At 41.1% G+C, this 18,969-nt stretch overlaps 1 protein-coding gene across 4 annotated transcripts; it reads left to right on the top strand.

The window, feature by feature from the left end:
• Window positions 1-7,656: 7,656 nt before the first annotated feature.
• On the top strand, window positions 7,657-16,896 carry cnbpb (cellular nucleic acid binding protein b). 4 transcript variants are annotated; one of them, XM_041589102.1, is made up of 5 exons: window positions 7,657-7,824; window positions 13,694-13,837; window positions 13,984-14,076; window positions 15,678-15,876; window positions 15,973-16,896. In XM_041589102.1, the coding sequence occupies exons 2-5, from the start codon at window positions 13,711-13,713 to the stop codon at window positions 16,088-16,090; spliced, it is 537 nt and encodes a 178-aa protein (XP_041445036.1). In that variant the 5' UTR covers window positions 7,657-7,824; window positions 13,694-13,710; the 3' UTR covers window positions 16,091-16,896.
• The last annotated feature ends 2,073 nt before the right edge of the window (window positions 16,897-18,969 follow it).

Here is an 18,969-nt window from a genome sequence, read left to right as displayed (position 1 = left end):
TAGAATCTGCCTCTGAGATGTTGGTATCAGTGCCAGAAATCTTGTTTTTCTGGGTTTCAACACTGCAATCAGTGTCAGACCAGGACACCAAGAGTCCACCAGCCACAACCCTAAAATATTTTCTTATTGAGAAAAACCATGCTATGCTCATGTTTTACTGGTTCATTGTTCAACTGTAAGTGATTAATACAGCCCAGAAGGCAATGATTTTTACCCACTTGATGCCAGGTTTAATGAAGTTGATGACAAACATTTTTTACACCGAGATCTCAAAGCAATCAGTGTGGCAGCTTTCAAAAAGTCACATTCAGGACTAATTCTGTGTAGTAGGCAGCTGTGTCTTTTTTTCCAGAAAAGGAGGCAACCCTATGTGTGACACAGAGACTGCAAAGAATAGACAGATAGTGTGCAGTATATATAGTGATCATATTCCCCTTATATATTTATATATAGTGATCATATTCCCCTTATATATTTATATATAGTCATCATATCCCCCTATATATTTATATATAGTGATCATATCCCCTATATATTATATATAGTGATCATATCCCCCTTATATATTTATATATAGTGATCATATCCCCTTATATATTATATATAGTGATCATATCCCTTATATATTTATATCCCCCTTATATATTTATATATAGTGATCATATCCCCTTATATATTTATATATAGTGATCATATCCCCCTTATATATTTATATATAGTGATCATATCCCCCTTATATATTTATATATAGTGATCATATCCCCTTATATATTTTATATAGTGATCATATCCCCTTATATATTTATATATAGTGATCATATCCCCTTATATATTATATATAGTGATCATATCCCCCTTATATATTTATATATAGTGATCATATCCCCTTATATATTTATATATAGTGATCATATCCCCCTTATATATTTATATATAGTGATCATATCCCCCTTATATATTTATATATAGTGATCATATCCCCTTATATATTTATATATAGTGATCATATCCCCTTATATATTTATATATAGTGATCATATCCCCCTTATATATTTATATATAGTGATCATATTCCCCTTATATATTTATATATAGTGATCATATCCCCTTATATATTTATATATAGTGATCATATCCCCTTATATATTTATATATAGTGATCATATCCCCCTTATATATTTATATATAGTGATCATATCCCCTTATATATTTATATATAGTGATCATATCCCCTTATATATTTATATATAGTGATCATATTCCCCTTATATATTTATATATAGTGATCATATCCCCCTTATATATTTATACATAGTGATCATATCTCCCCTTAAGCGCCTCTTCTCCAGCGTGAACATCCCCAATTTGGCCAGTCTTTCCTCATAGCTAAGATTTTCCCTTTACCAGCTTAGTTGCCCTTCTCTGTCCCCTCTCTAATACAATAATGTCCTGTTTTGAGTGATGGAGACCAAACTGTAGGGCATATTCTAGATGGGGCCTTACCAGTGCTCTATACAGTGGACCCCCTCCTCCCGTGACTCTCTGCCCCATTTAATACAAGTCAAGACCTTATTTGCCCTTGATGCTGCTGACTGGCATTACTTGCTACAGACAAGTTTATTATCTACACATAGTGATGGTTGAATCTGTCCTGTTTCACTTTGCCAAAACCAGTCCTGAGACATGAATACATAAATACATGAATACATAAATACATGGCAGGTGTAGTAGAGTAGGAAGAAAACGGAAAATCAAATCATACTTACCGAGATTTTCTTTTCCTAGACCTGAACATGGCAGTGGACACTTTAGGGTTAATCCCTCCTGTCTGTGGACGGAACAGGAATTAGTAGCAAATAAAAGGAGGCCCCTCCCCTCTGCCGCCATCTTTTGGACTTTTCTGTAACTCCCCCATAGAGGGTTGGGAAGCCTTGTCCACTGCCATGTTCAGGTCTAGGAAAAGAAAATCTCGGTAAGTATGATTTGATTTTCCGTTTTCCTATTCCCTTCACATGGCAGTGGACACTTTAGGGACGTAAAAAAGCAAACAACAATGAGGGTGGGAATGCAATTTTACTCATTTAATACACTGTTAAGTACTGAGGATCCAAAGTTGGAAAGACTTTTTGAGTAAAGGTCAAATTTGTAGTGTTTGACGAATGTGTTCCAAGAACTCCATACTGCTGCTTTGCATATGTCCTCTGATGGTACCTGGGCCCTGAGTGCCCAGGATGTCGCTGTACCTCTGGTTGAGTGTGCCTTAACTTTAGAGGGTACTGAAGATGACTGGTTTGAGTATGTCATATGGATACATTCTTTTATCCAATTGGCCACAGTGTTTTTGGAAGGTTGGTTACCGATTCTCGTGCCTTGAGTTATAACCAGTAAAGAGTCAGTTTTTCTTATCTCTTTGGTTCTGTCGAGATAGATTTTTAAACATCTCACCACATCTAGCGTATGCCATTTTTCTTCTTCCTCTGAGTTAGGATTCTCAAAGAATGTTGGCAGGATAATATCCTGAGTCGTGTGGAATTTGGAAATTACCTTTGGGGTGAATCCTTCACGAGTTCTTAGTATGACCTTATCTTGAGAGAATGTGATTTTGTCCTCTCCCATTGAGAGAGCATGTATCTCACTGACTCTTCTGGCTGAAGCGATAGCTATCAGAAATGTCATTTTTAAATTGACAATTTTTAGGGGTGCTTTGTCCATGGGTTCAAATGGAGTAGAGGTCAAGGCCTTTAGTACTAGATTGAGGTCCCAAGGGGGAACTCTTGTTTTAGTTGCCGGCCTGATTCTTTTAAGCGCTTGGAAGTATCTTTTGATGAGAGGATTGGAACTCCAGCGGATTCCCGAGAAGTGGGAGATTGCAGTAATTTGTCCTTTAAGGGTGGAATTGCTTAGGCTTAGGTCTACACCCTTTTGAAGGAACTCTACCACTTGAGTTTCTGAGTTGGACATGGGAGAAGAATTGTTGTTCCTGCACCATTCTGAGAACTTTTCCCAGGTTTTGAAATATTTTTCTGTGGTAGCTGATTTTTTGGCAGCTAGTAGGGTGTTTATGGCACCTTCTGACAGTCCTAGGGATTTTAGTTTGTCCCTTTCAAGCGCCATGCCGTTAGAGCTAGCTTCTCCTGATGAGGGTAGTTCACAGATTTCAGTGTTAGAAGGTCTTGATGGTTTGGAAGTTTCCAATAATTCCCCTTGGATAGGTGGAGAAGTTGAGGGAACCAAACTCGTCTCGGCCACCAAGGGGCAATCAGGATCACATTTGCTTGGTCTTGAGTGATTTTTGTAATTACCTTCTGAATCAATGCGAACGGGGGAAAGATGTAAAGGGGGCCCCAATTCCATTTTATTGAAAAAGCGTCTGTCAGTGAGGCTTTCGGGTCTCTTTTCCAAGAGCAGAAATTCTCCATCTTTGTGTTGGATCTGGAGGCCATTAGGTCTATTTTGAAGGGTCCCCATTTTTTCCAAATCATTTTGAAGATTTTTTGGCTCAGTTCCCATTCCCCTCCCTTGGGGAGAGTTCTGCTTAGTTTGTCTGCGATCACATTGTCTTTTCCCGCTATGTGGGAAGCTTTGAGGAGAAAGAGGTTGTTTCTGCCCAAGTTAGAATAGTTGTGGTCAAGGCTAACAGATTCCAAAATCTTGTGCCCCCTTGTTTCATGATGTACCTCACTGCTGTAGTGTTGTCTGATTTGATCCAGACCGCTTTTCCCTGAATGAGAGGGCTGAATGCCAGTAAGCTTAGGTGAATTGCCTTTAATTCTCTCCAGTTTGAGGATCTTTGACTCTCTTCTGTGTTCCACCACCCTAGGGTTTTGTGGACCCCCATGTGAGCTCCCCATCCCAGACTGCTGGCGTCTGTGGTGATTGTGGTCCATGAGTCTATCTGTAGTGGCATAGGTATTCGAAGGTTCTTCTCTTGTAACCACCATCTCAAGCTTTGTAGGGTCTTTTCTGTGAGAAATATTAGTTGGTTTTGTGTTTTGGGGTTCTTGTTCCATTGAGATAGGAAATTGAAGTGGAGACTCCGAGTGTGTATCCTCGACCATCTGACACAATCTATGGTGGAGACCATTTTCCCTATTGTGCTTTGGCAGATCTTGACTGTCGTAATGGGATGAAGAATGAGTTGTTGTATATTTTTCTTTAAGTCCTTTGCCCTTGTCTTTGGCAAGCTGAGGGTCATTTCCCTGGTGTCTAAGATCGTGCCCAGGTATTCTATCCTCTGACATGGGATTATCATGGATTTTCCCCAGTTTATGATCCAGCCTAATTTTGACAGGTAATGGGTTGTAGTGGTGAGGTGAGCCAGCAATAGAGGTTTTGATTGAGCTTTCAGGAGGATGTCGTCTAGATAGGCGTAGATTTGTATCCCCATTATTCTTAGATTCGCCAAGACAGGTGCTAGGATTTTTGTAAATATCCTTGGGGCTGTGGCCAGTCCGAATGGCATGGCTGTATATTGGAAATGTTCCCCCAAGGTCTTGAATCTGAAGTATTTTGTGTGATCTGAGTGGATGGGGATGTGTAGGTAGGCATCTTGTAGGTCTAGTTTTATCATCCAATCCTTTGTGGAAAGGGATAGTGCAATTGACTTTAAGGTTTCCATCCTGAAAGTTGGGACTTTGAGATGTTTGTTTAGATGTTTTAGGTTTAGAATTACTCTGAACTCCCCATTCGCCTTTCTTTTGAGGAAAAGGTGGGAGTAAATACCTTTGAATCTTTGGTTTGGTGGTACTTTGGAGATTATTTTGTTTTGTAGTAACTTTTTTATGATGGATTTTAGTTGTGTAGTTGCCTCCTTTGATCTTGGTCTGTCTGATGAGGTGAAAGAGGACTTGGGTTTTTTTGCAAATTCTAGAAGGTATCCTTTTGATACTATATCTTTTGCCCATTCGTCTTGGATTTCTTGAGCCCAAACTGCCTTGAAATCTTTTAGTCTCCCGCCTATATAAGACAGTTGGACTCTCGCACCTTCATGCTTTATTTTTATCAGTTTTGAGGTCTCTTTTGAAACCTTGGGGGTTTTGGAAGTTTTGGCTCCTGGTTTTCCATTGTCTGGTATTATATTTCCCCGGTCTGTATTGTCTGGCGTCCCGAAAGGAATTTTTTTGATTCCTGTTTTGAAATTTTCTCTCTCTTCTCTCTTGTGGAAGAAAGGCAGATTTCCCCGCCGAGGCTTTGGAGATGATTTGATCCAGTTTGGTACCGAATAGTAGATCTCCTTTGAAGGGCAATGAACACAAGTTGTGTTTTGACTGCGAGTCTGCATTCCAGTGTCTGAGCCACAGGGATCTTCTTGCTGAGACGGCCAAACCCATAGTTCTGGCTGCTAGTTTCACATTTGTTAAGGAAACTTCAGCGGAGTAATCGTTGGCCACTTTTATGTCGTGGATCATTTCTAAGAGTTTGTTTCTTTCCACACCCGATTTTATGGCATGTTCCAATTCGTTTATCCAGATTTTATTGGCTCTGGCAACCGTAGTATTAGCTACTTCCGCTTTGCAGATGGTTCCATTAGCCAGGTAAAGTTTTTTGAGTGTGGAGTCCTGACGCCTTTCCATAGTGTCTTTTAGAGACACCCCCTCGTCCACTGGTAGAGTGGTTCTTCTTGCAACTCTGGTGATGGCTGCGTCTACTTTCGGGACATTGTCCCATATTTTTGAATCTTGTTCCGCGAAGGGGAATAACTTCTTAATTTTCCTTGGGAGTGTCAGTTTTTTGTCTGGCGTTTCCCATTCAGATTCCATACTGTTTTTGATGACTTCATGTATGGGAAAAAGGTGGTTTCTTTTCGATGAGGATTTAAACATCTTGTCTTTATTAGAGGGAATGGGATCATCTCTAAGGTTTAAAGTCTTCCTGATTGCTTTGATAAGTGGTTCAACCATATCCAAAGGCATTTCACATTCCTCTTCCTCCGTTTCCGTATCCGAGAGTTCACCTTCTGATGTGGAATGTTCTCTTTCTCTGGTCTGTTTGGAGCTGACTCTCCCACTGGCACTGTCTTGTTCAGAGTTGATGTTGGTAAGGACTTTGTTGGTTACTTCGGAAACCATGTTGGACATGGAGTTGTTAAAGGATTCCTTCATCCAATCCATTAGGTCTGTGAATTGTTTAGAATTGACACCTGTTGCTTCATCCATGCATTTTCTGCATACTTTCTTGTTTGGCACAACAGGATCTTCACAGTAGATGCATTCCGTTCTGTGAGATTTCCTCCTTTGCTCCAGTCTATTTGGGGAACTTCTGTAGAAAAAGAAAAAGTTTCCATTTGTAAATGCATCTCTCTTTTCCTCATTGCAGATTGAAGAAAAAATGATACAGGACTCACCCCCTGGAGCCTGAATGAGAGCGTCTTAAGCTCATTACACCAGTCACTGCAAAAAAAAGTGAAGCTTTTAGAAAAGGTTCCGTCCTTTAGGCTCAGCGTGTATAGAATAGAAGTATAATACTTACAGATTGCACCCTCTCACAGAACAGCAGGCACTAACACTGTGTGGCAGCAAAACGAGGGGAGAACGAACGCTGAGCGAAGAATCGCAGGCGTTTTTTCCCCGCTTCCGCATTTATTTGAATCTTGCGCATGCGCATTACCTTTCCGCCATTTTGGAAGGGTCCGTCAGCGAATTTACTGCGCATGCGCCGGTTGTGTCCGGCATTGCGGCTTACCACGCTGATAGGCAACGGATGGCCAAGGACTCGCCAGTCCCTCCGGAGACTCCCACAAGCGACAGCTCGGTCCCGGAGCTTCAGTACATGAGATGCTTTCTGCACTGGCACGTAAGGGGGGAGTTTGCAGGAAGAAAAAAAGATGGCGGCAGAGGGGAGGGGCCTCCTTTTATTTGCTACTAATTCCTGTTCCGTCCACAGACAGGAGGGATTAACCCTAAAGTGTCCACTGCCATGTGAAGGGAATAGGAAAGAGTCGCTCCTCGGTGGACGACAGTGAAGGAGGAATTTGTTACATGGGCAGTAAGAAAGCAATAGACTGACACAGGACACGTGACACATCACACAATAAATAAACAAGGGTTTGCAGTGTTCGCATTATCCCTGTGACACTTTTTACAAACCTCACAACTTTTTCTTTTAATTCAAGACCCGGCAAGTCGTCACCATTGACAAGTAATTCCCTATTATGGATTTGCCTCACTACATTACATGCTGCCCCTCCCCCTCATTATAACAAACCTGTCTCCCTCATTATCCCCCCTCTCCTCTTAGTGGTTTCTCCCAGTACAGTGAAACATTACCAGTGATGTTGCCATAGCAACCAAGCAGCATTGGATTCACAGGGGGCTCAGGACACGTTTCCACAGTTAATGGATTATTTTATGAAGGGACGGTTCTAGTTACAGCTGCAAGCGGCTTCTCGTACCTATTTCGTGGCGCCTGGCAGCATATACACCCTGAAAGAGTCAGTGGAGCCTGCATGGGCTGTCCGTGACACACAGAGTTAACCCAGAAACAATATCCGTAAGCATTTGTTAAAAAAAAAAAAACCGCCAGTCTTCACTTCCTGCGTAATGAACCTCACTTCCGTTTTCTATCCTGCTTGGTCACGTGATATAGTGGCGTCAGGCGCCGGAAATAACTCTGCACGTGCCTCGTTTTCGTGCAGTATCTGCGTGATTGACAGGGGCAGCCTAAGCTAGTGAAAGCGCGCGTGCTTATTGGCTCACCGTGAGGCGGGACGCTGGGTTACTGATCTGATTGGGTGACCCGTCGAGGCGCCGTGCGCATACAGTCGAGTGCGTTGAGGCCGTGTGCAAACCGCGTGTGGCGCAGCGCAGGAGAACGGAGACCGGGACGGTGAGACTTGGGCTTTGGGTGCAGGGGGAGAACTCGTACATGTCTGGGAGCGGGATTAGTAAATAGTGGACACGTGGGTGATCCCAATCCGCCTCCTCCACCGACTGTTCCTCCAAATGTCTCTGGGCCACGTGGGGGGCGCGGCCGGACTCTGGAGCGCGTGGGGCCCTCGTCTCATTCTGGGACCGAGCGGCGATTATTGGCGGCTCCTCGTGTTATTCACTGGTCTTCCCTTAGGCCTCGGACTGATACTTGTGTGAGGGACTGGAGACCAACCCACCCGCTTACTCACAACTGCCGACCCCTTCTGCTACTGCCGACCCCCCTCTCTTGTCTTCTCACTCCTCCTGGGCCCCAACTCCTAAACACAGGCCTGAGCCTCCCCCCCCCAATCCCACACGCGCCCCTTATTATTCCTCCTTCACTTTCAGCCTAAAATCTCTTCTCTGTTCTCCTGTGTGTGTGTGTGTGTATTTATTTATTTGTATCTTATATACTCCTGTATCTTATATATATACTCCTATATATATATGTATATTACTTTATCTTTTATATACTCTTATATACTCCTGTGTGTGTGTGTGTGTATATATATATATATATATATATATATATATATATAACAAACAAGGGAAAGTTGTACTCACCACTAATTTATAAAACCATTAGGCGGGGGGGCAATGAGGCTGTGACCACAAAATACATATAGACAACTACAAGAGTCCTCTGCACTCAACCCATTATCAATATATTTAAGACAGAGACATTTTGTGCTACTGCTACTGAAAAATGCCTTACCCTTTAAATAACACAGGGATTGTTTGTCCATATATTGCAATATATTTAAGCTGAACAACTACGTCAAAGTCATCCCATATCTGGCCAGTCCTACGCTTAATTTTCATCTGATTCATTAAGAATTCAATTGCTTATACATTTTACAAAGGGACTAAGTTTTACCTGCAACATACTAGCTGCTTTCAAAGTAAAACTCCCATACTTGGCTGCCCTTTTATTAGACACCAGTGGGATCACCTGACTATAGCTGGGAGGGGTGGGAGCTACAACATAGAGCTGGTCACTGCTCCTGTATAACTATAACAAACAAGGGAAAGTTGTGCTCACCACTATTTTTTAAAAACCATTAGGCGGGGGGGCAATGAGGGTGTGACCACAAAATACATATAGTCAACTACAAGAGGTCCTCTGCACTCAACCCATTATCAATATATTTAAGACAGAGACATTTTGTGCTACTGCTACTGAAAAATGCCTTACCCTTTAAACAAAACAGGGATTGTTTGTCCATATATTGCAATATATTTAAGCTGGCCAACTACGTCAAAGTCATCCCATATCTGGCCAGTCCTATGCTCAATTTTCATTTGATTCATTAAGAATTCTATGGTTTATATATATATATATATATATATATATATATATATATATATATATATATATATATATATAACAAACAAGGGAAAGTACATATATATATACTCCTGTATCTTATATATATACTCCTATATATCTGTATCTGTACTCCTATATACTTCTGTATATACTCCTGTATCTTATATACTCCTGTATATTCCTATTTATACTCTTCTATATTCCTGTATAATGCCTTGTATCTTGTATACTCATATATTCCTGTATACACTCCTTTATCTTATATATACTCCTATATATACGTCTGTATATCTCCCTGTATCTTATATACTTCTGTATATACTCCTGTATCTTATCTGTACTCCTATATTCTCCTGTATCTTATATATACTCCTGTATAACTCCCTGTGTCTTATATATACATTCTCCTGTAGAACTCCCTGTATCCTCTACTATTGACTATACAATTGTACAGCCAGTCTGTATAGTGCCAGGGGGATAGTGTGTTTGTACAGATGTTACGTCAGTGTCGCTGAATCCCTGTCTTGTGTTTGGGGTTGATATTGTGACCAGGGATCCTGCACCTCCTGATCTATTCATGGCTGGGCCACATTACTGTCCTATTAATAACATTGCTGCCCCCGTGTGTGAGGTCTGGGCACGTGTCTCTGCCCCAATCTCTTCCTTTTTAGGTCTCGTTACATTCCTCTGCTGCTCTCTCACAAACCCAACAGCTTCACTAGTGTTTCTTTATATTTAATTATTATTTTTATTTACTAGTGTTTCGTTAATATTTATTTACTAGTGTTTCGTTAATATTTATTCATAATGGAATTGCTGTATGGCAAGTTTCCCCTGTACTTTATTATGGGATTTTATCAGTTGTTGTCGGGACCTGCCTGTGTTTCTCTTGTTTCCCCAAGTCCTGCGCTGCCGTCACTTTAACTCTACTTTTATTTCTCTGCTGTCCCAGTAATGCCTGATAGTGGCTTATTAATAACACTTCTTTCACTTGCTTTCAGATACTTCACCAGAAATAAACATTTCCTAATTACTATTCTCTATTTTCTCCATTTATAACTTTTTCTAGTACTGAAATGTAAAGTCCTCCTAATATTGTATATTACCTGCAACAATGAGGAGCACCCGGGATTTGATTTATAATATGGAGAGTGCCGATAATAAGAGCATATATTCACAAATTAGAGTGTGCTGACCCTTCAAAAACATAAATATATATATATTTACATGTAAAGTTTGTAAATGATTATCCAGCACCTACAGATAAACATTCTTAGCAGCAGGTGCTTTGTAAGAGGGTTTCATTCTATAGTCCAGTATAGATATATATCTGTCAGTGTAAGAACTAAACCCATTGTATCCTACATGTCTTTTATCTGCCTATTTCTCTTTAATTGGCTGCTCCCTTGGCCACACAGCATATATATGAGGCAACACATTCTGTCCCAATATTCACAAAATATAATTCTCTACAAACGGTTCATCGATGATGTCATCCTGGTTTGGTGTGGGGATGAAACAAGCTTTACATATATGGTGGGGTCATTGAATCAATGCTCTGATCATATTAAGTTCACATTTAACTGTTGCATCGAAATAGATTTTTTGGATCTTCATCTTAAATTGGCTAATACAAAATTAGATTTTTCCTTATATCGTAAGACGACTGATCGTATCACATTGTTACATGCCAATAGTTGCCATGCTCCGATGTTAAAAAATTCTCTTCCAATGTCACAGTTCTGCAGGGTGTTGAGGAACAACTCACATATCCACCTGTGAAACACAATTGTCCCAAATGAGGGAACGCTTTTTACAGAGAGGTTATAAGGCTGATTTACTTGACGCTACATTAGAGAAAGCTAAACAGAAGGTTCAATCCCCTACCACAGTGGATAGATCCACGAACCCCCTAATTTTATCAACCTGCTTCAACAGTCTTTCAAAACCTATTGCTAGAGCCCTTAGATCAGTGGTCCCCAACCAGTAGCCCGCAAGTAACATGTTGCTCTCCAACCCCTTGGATGTTGCTCTCAGGGTCCTTAAAGCAGGTGCGTATTTTTGAATTCCAAGCTTGAAAGCAAGTTTTGGTAGCATAAAAACTGAGTATAGTGCCAAGTAGAGACTCCTGTAGGCTACCAGTCCACATAGGGGCTACCAAATAGCCAATCACAGCCCTTATTTGGCACCCCAAGGGACTTTTTTATGCTTGTGTTACTCTCCAACTCTTTTTACATTTGAATGTGGCTCACAGGTAAAAAAGGTTGGGGACCTCTGCCTTAGATCAAATTGGAATATAATTATGGCTGATGACCGTTTGAGACAGCTATGCCCTAGACCGGCAATGGTTGGGTATCCAAGGGGCTCTAATCTTAGGGATCTCCTTGTCCATACTGATCCCGTTAAAGCTTATAAGAAAGAAAAACAGGAGACGTCTTGGCTATCTGCAACTAAAAAGTTGGGATGCTTTAAATGTCCATCCTGTCTGTCTTGCCAATATATGACTCCCACAGACAGCTTTGTACACCCGAGAACAGGACATAGATTTAAGATTCGTCATCACATTACTTGTACAACTACCCATGTTATTTATCTAATTACTTGCCAGTGTGGCTTGTCATATGTCGGCAAGACAGATCTTATGTTAAGATTACGTATGGACGCCCACCGTTCAGCTATCAATACAGCATACAGGGATCTAAAGAGTACTAAACCTGTTGCAAAGCACTTCTTGGAAGCTGGACATAGGTTACCTATGTTCAAATATGTGGCAATTGATCATATCCCAATGCCCAAACGAGGCGGTGACAGATCATGTCTTTTACTACAGCTGGAAACTTTTTGGATAAAAACTTTAGGCACTTTGACACCCGCAGGGTTAAATGAACATTGTTCCTACAGCTGCTTCCTTGAACTGCGATAGACTGCTACTTTTGTTTTATATGTATCTTTTCATTTTGAATTTTTGTAACTATCTTTATTGTCATGATACAATGTATACATATAGTGATACAATTTTTTGTAGCACAGGAGTACTAATCTTTTCAGCTAATCCTGTGTAACTTGAACCAATTCACCTGTGTAAGTTAGGTACACGTAGAGGTAGTGATGTCACAGATTGGGCAGGGCTTCACAGTCTTTAAATTTTACTGCTCATTTTAAATTATACATTGATTAAGTAACACATCTTGATAAAGATTGCAGAACACAACCAAAACGTCGATGTATAACCGATGTAAATGCTTTTTGTATTCTAAATAAATCCTTTGGAGTAAAGAAGATACGGTGTGCGTGCTACTATATATATATATATATATATATATATATATATATACATACATACATACATACATACATACATACATACATACATACATACATACATACATACATACATACATACATACATACATACACACCTGACATGTTTCTAGAAATGCCGGCACAGCACGTATACTGGTGCAGAGCTATGTATTAGTATTTACAATGGCTCAAATATATATATGAATAAAGTGCCCCCTTTTGTAAAATATAAGGATATTATAAGTTGCCGAGGAGTTTCATGACCATATAAAAGTTCGAGTGTTTTTATACAGGTCATGGAACTCCGAGGTAACTTCTAATATCCTCATATTTTATAACAGGGGGTACTTTATTTATTATAATACACAAGTTTCAGTGAGTCATGTGACAGAAATTACTTCACTACTCACCATTTATAACATATATATATATATATATATATATATATATATATATATATATATATATATATATATATATATATATATATATATATATATATATATATATATATATATATATATATATATACATACATACATACACAATGTACAATAATGCACTATTACCCTGAATATATATATATATATATATATATATATATATATATATATATATATATATATATATATATATATATATATATATATATATATATATATATGTGTGTGTGTGCGCTATATGCATTACAGTTATATTCAGGGTAATAGTGCATTATTGTACTTGTGGCCCCTCTGCTTATTGAGGAGACCCCCGATACAGAACTGGGTCCAGCCAAAGCCCCAGTAGGACTCGTGTAACCATTTGTCAAGCCTTCTGCTGTACACAGACACACACAATACTCAGCCTATAAGCGGGTGGCACCTCCCCAAGCTCCGGTTAATAGTACAGGCTAAATTTACAGCTTGGTGGCACCACCCAAGAGTCGCTGTATTTCCAGTTTTGTGCTTCTTTATTATTATTATTATTATTATTATTATATAAGCAGCTCCTCAGCACAGGCTTGTGTACAGTAGCACTGGGGTTTATACTGCTCAGCAGGCAACTATAGTTATATAATAGTTATAGCCACTCGTAATCCTGCTGATACATATACCAGGGCCACATGATCTCTGACTTCACTGCTTCATTAAAGTCTTTTCTTTTCTTCTAGAAAACTTCTCTGAAACCATGAGCAGCAACGAGTGCTTCAAGTGCGGCCGCACTGGTCATTGGGCAAGAGAGTGCCCAACTGGAGGAGGACGTGGCCGTGGGGGGGGGAGAGGCAGAGGTCGTGGGGGCTTCAGCTCGTCTAGAGGTAAGAGCAGCTCATGGTTATTCAGCAGCACACACTAACACACACACACAAACGCACACACCATGTTCTGACCATGTCATTAATGCACCGTTTTTCTTTTTTTTTTTTTTTTTTTTTCGTTCCTTTTTTTCGTTCCTACAAATTAGGTTTCCAATTCATTTCTTCATCTCTTCCAGACATCTGCTACCGCTGTGGGGAGTCTGGCCACCTTGCTAAGGATTGTGATCTGCAGGAGGATGGTGAGTGCAGGGGGTTAGATATCTAAGCTTCAGGATCTGCCCCAGACCCTGTAAATAATGGAAACTAGGCTTTGGTTTTAAAGGAGAATTCAACCTGTGGGGGGAAAACCCCTACCCCTCCGGGAAATGCCCCATACTTACCCCATGGCACAGATTCTTCCAGCAGAGTTTCACGCATCCATCTTCTGCGTCCTCTGTAAGCTTACTGGAATTACACGGAAATTGCCGATCAGGTTTTTTCCCCCCACAGGTTGAATTCTCATTTAAGTGACTTTCTTCAACAGAAACTTAATAAATTGCCATGGGTGGGGATTCTAGATGTACTTGAGCTTATGTAATCAAAGACACTTAGTTTGCCCAGGTGCAATAACCCATAGCAACCAATCAGCAGGAAATATTTTCTGGTCCCCTGTTTAAAAGCTTATTGGTTGCTTAGGGTTACTGCCCCATAGCAATCTTTCACCAATATCAGCCAAGGTGGGTGAGAGGCAAGCTTGTTCCTACAGCCCTTCATACACTCAGTAGGGGCTATAGCGGCCAGAAGAGGTTGAAGGACCAACGGCAGGGGCCACGATTTGCACCCACACTGCATAACATTTCCCAGCCGCCTTGTTTCTTATGGTAATACAATAGAAGCCCACTCACGGATGCTGTGAGAATGGGTGTTCATATCTATTATCCTTATCATTTACAGTAGGGGGTACATTATCCCTTATAATACACAAGTGATACTCGGAGTTCCCTGTATAACTCAGCCTGCAGCCTTGTGCCTTTATATGGTCACAGAACAACCCCTCAGTGACTTCTAATATCCTTATCATTTACAGTAGGGGGTACATTATCCCTTATAATACATGAGTGATACTCAGAGTTCCCTGTATAACTCAGCCTGCAGCCTTGTGCCTTTATATGGTCACAGAACAACCCCTCAGTGACTTCTAATATCCTTATCATTTACAGTAGGGGGTACATTATCCCTTATAATACATGAGTGATACTCAGAGTTCCCTGTATAACTCAGCCTGCAGCCTTGTGTCTTTATATGGTCACAGAACAACCCCTCAGTGACTTCTAATATCCTTATCATTTACAGTAGGGGGTACATTATCCCTTATAATACATGAGTGATACTCAGAGTTCCCTGTATAACTCAGCCTGCAGCCTTGTGTCTTTATATGGTCACAGAACAACCCCTCAGTGACTTCTAATATCCTTATCATTTACAGTAGGGGGTACATTATCCCTTATAATACATGAGTGATACTCAGAATTCCCTGTATAACTCAGCCTGCAGCCTTGTGTCTTTATATGGTCACAGAACAACCCCTCAGTGACTTCTAATATCCTTATCATTTACAGTAGGGGGTACATTATCCCTTATAATACATGAGTGATACTCAGAGTTCCCTGTATAACTCAGCCTGCAGCCTTGTGTCTTTATATGGTCACAGAACAACCAGCCTGCAGTCTTGTGCCTTTATATCTTATCTTTTAGAGTAGGGGGTACTATGAAAGGTAGATGAATTGCCCATGTATAACTGTATGTAGCTGCCCATTGGAGGAAATTGTTGAATTGTGTTGTTGCCTGTGTGTTCCCCCAGCTTGCTATAACTGTGGCAGAGGCGGGCATATTGCCAAGGACTGTAAGGAGCCCAGGAAAGAGAGGGAGCAGTGCTGCTATAACTGTGGGAAGCCGGGCCACCTTGCCCGTGACTGTGAGCACGCTGATGAACAGAAGTGCTATTCTTGTGGAGAGTTTGGACACATCCAGAAGGACTGCACCAAAGTGAAATGTTACAGGTGAGCTGTGGGCGGGTCTTGCACAGGTATATACAACAGTAAAGCTTGGCTGAGCCCCCAGTGTGAGCAGTCACTAATCCTGCTTTCCATTTTCAGGTGTGGGGATACTGGCCACGTGGCCATCAACTGCAGCAAAACCAGTGAAGTCAACTGTTACCGCTGCGGAGAGTCGGGCCACCTGGCACGGGAATGCACCATTGAAGCCACCGCTTAAATATCCTTCGTCGCCCCTCCTTTTTCTGATTGATGGTTGTATTCTTTTCTCTGAGTCCTCTTCACTTGCCAAAGGTTGGCAGATAGAGCTATTCCCAGGCCGTGAGCTTTACTTGACGTGTAAAAGGAGGAAAGGGGTGGAAACAAAAAAATGACTTTCTGCATTTAACAAAAAAAAATGTTTATGTTTAGTTTGGTAGAGGTGTAATGTATAATGCTTTGTTCAAGAACCCCCTTTCCGGACCACTGGTACTAGGGATTTCAATGGGAAGAGTCAGGTCAGTAGGACCCCCCAAGGGGAGCAGGAATTTGGCAGAGCACCTGCTCCACATGGAAAAGTGGCTGGAAGTTTCTGCACAACTTCCACCAATTGATCTTTTTAGCCGGTCTCATTGGCCGACCTCGGCTCTTCATAAGTGTATGGGGGGGCAACACGTCAACATCAGCCAGTGGCCCCATCGCAGCTCACTCTGCCGAAGCAGAAATTTGGCCACTGGGTTAGTATTTGAGATTCGGGTGGAAGAATCTGAACGAGATTTTTTTTTTTTTTCTTTCGTGGGAGTGAGATGGAAAAGGCGGAAGGTGCATCACGGAGAGAGTGAAGCCAAACGTAGAAGCTGTTCGGGAGCTGCAGAGAAATGATGTTTTCACAGAATCAAGATGTTATTTTTGTATACGATATCACTTTAGGCAACTGTTTGAGTTTACTTTGCTTGTAATCAGTTTTTAAAGTCGGGAGGTAAAAGAAACTTAAGTCCTAGAACATAGAAATGTAATTTTAAACTATCAATAAAGCTGGAGGAGGAAGGGGAATCCGCCTGAAATTCTTTCCTTTACTGTAATATCCGGCAAACCCGGATATTTATTTCTGAATGGATCTGGTTGCTAGGGTTCGGCTTACCCTACAAACCAGGCAGTGGGGGCTGAATGATTGATTGGAAGTTTAAATGTGAGACCAAATAGAAAGAATCCAGTTCTAGCCTAGTCTGTGTGGGATTGGCTGGTGCTAAACATAGGACATTGCGTGGCCCAATAGTAAAAACCCTGTATTAGAATAGGACCAATTGCAAACTGCCTCCTGCTGCACTTCCTGTTTGGAAATGCTACCGGTACTAAATGGCTAATGTAGCTACTACCTCTGTACTATGCACCTGGACTGTAAGTGTGGGGCCCTGTGTTTGGGTTTTAATAAGCAAAGTAAAGACTTAAGCTGGCACATACACCCAACCCCATATGTAACGGCTGATATTTAAACACCCCACCTCCCATATGTAACGGCTGATATTTAAACACCCCACCTCCCATATGTAACGGCTGATATTTAAACTCCCCACCTCTCCCATATGTAACGGCTGATATTTAAACACCCCACCTCTCCCATATGTAAAGGCTGATAAAGCTTTAAGTCCAATACAGGAGAGATGATCACACAAGCAGGACTGGGACTCCATAGATCTAATCAGGACAATATCACTGCTGCTGGTATTGAATACTGGAGCGGTGGAATTTGAAATCCATGTTTCTCAAACGTGCCAATACCAGATGTATTATGTCTTAAAGAGATTTTTGACTTCTATAGAAGAAATAAAACTTTGCAGCAGTAAACTAGAGTTTTAACACTAAAGCAGAATACTTTATATTCCAAAGCCAAAATATTGTGGAACAGTAGGCTTATGCCAGGTAACCATTTATTCTGCCCAATCCAAAACGGGTAACCATGTCTTTCTATTCCTAGTTATCCTCTTCATTACGCTGAACATACAAAGCCCGTGTGTATCTTAATCACGTTTGGGGAGTTCCTTCTGCTCTTTATACATTATGCTTTATAGAACTGCCACTAAAGGGTTACTTTGAGCTCTGTTGTAAGACTGACCCAGAAACATCTCTGCCTACAGGGAGTATAGGCTTGTGCGACACTGGAATGGACTGGGCACAGAAGTGGCACATAGAATAAGTGAATATCAAATACTTAACGAGAGTTTCCTTTTCTGGACTGTAGCATGGCAGTGGGCAACAATGGGTTACGTCCCTGTCACGTGACCTAAATTAGCAATCAATAAATTAGGCTCCCCACCCCCAAGCATCCATCTCATTGACTTAAACAGAGAGCTCTCCCCAATTGTGTTGGGGAGCCATACCCACTGCCATGTTACAGTCCAGGAAAATGTTGGTAAGTATATGATTTTCACATGTTCCGTCGCATGGCAGTGGGTAATAATGGGACGTACAAAAGCATCATAGATAGGGAGGGTATAACCTAGAGAGCTCCGGATATACAGGCCGCTGCTCCCTCCAACTAGAGTATTTATTTCATAGAGCAGCTTTGGTACGGTGGATAGCTGTGACTGCAGGTAAATAATATATTGACCGAAGGCAATTAATACAACAATATTCCCTAGAATAGAGACCACCATGCAGTTGCAGAAGCATTAATAGAAGTTTTCCCTATGAGAAATTAAACATGGAAAAGTGACATAGCAATACAGTTACATGATATGATGACACATAGAGCAGTGATCCCCAACCAGTAGCTCGTGAGCAACATGTTGCTCTCCAACCCCTTGGATGTTGCTCCCAGTGGCCTCAAAGTAGGTGCATATTTTTTAATTCCAGGCTTGGAAGCAAGTTTTCATTGCATAAAAACTAAGTATAGTGCTAAGTAGAGACTCCTGTAGCTGCCAGTCGACATAGGGGCTACCAAATAGCCAATCAAAGAACTTATTTGGCACCCCAAGGGACTTTTTCATGCTTGTGTTGCTCCCCAACCCTTGATATATTTGTGTTTGCAGGTAAAAAAAAGGTTGGGGATCCCTGCCATAGAGCGTCACTCCACCTTGTAGCATACTCTCCACTTATATTTGTAGTACTATAGGGCTCCGT

The sequence above is a fragment of the Xenopus laevis genome, chromosome 4L, assembly GCF_017654675.1.
Source record: "Xenopus laevis strain J_2021 chromosome 4L, Xenopus_laevis_v10.1, whole genome shotgun sequence".
Lineage (NCBI taxonomy): Eukaryota > Metazoa > Chordata > Amphibia > Anura > Pipidae > Xenopus > Xenopus laevis.
Note: the sequence above shows the minus strand (reverse complement) of the source record. Positions and strands in the feature narration are given on the sequence as shown.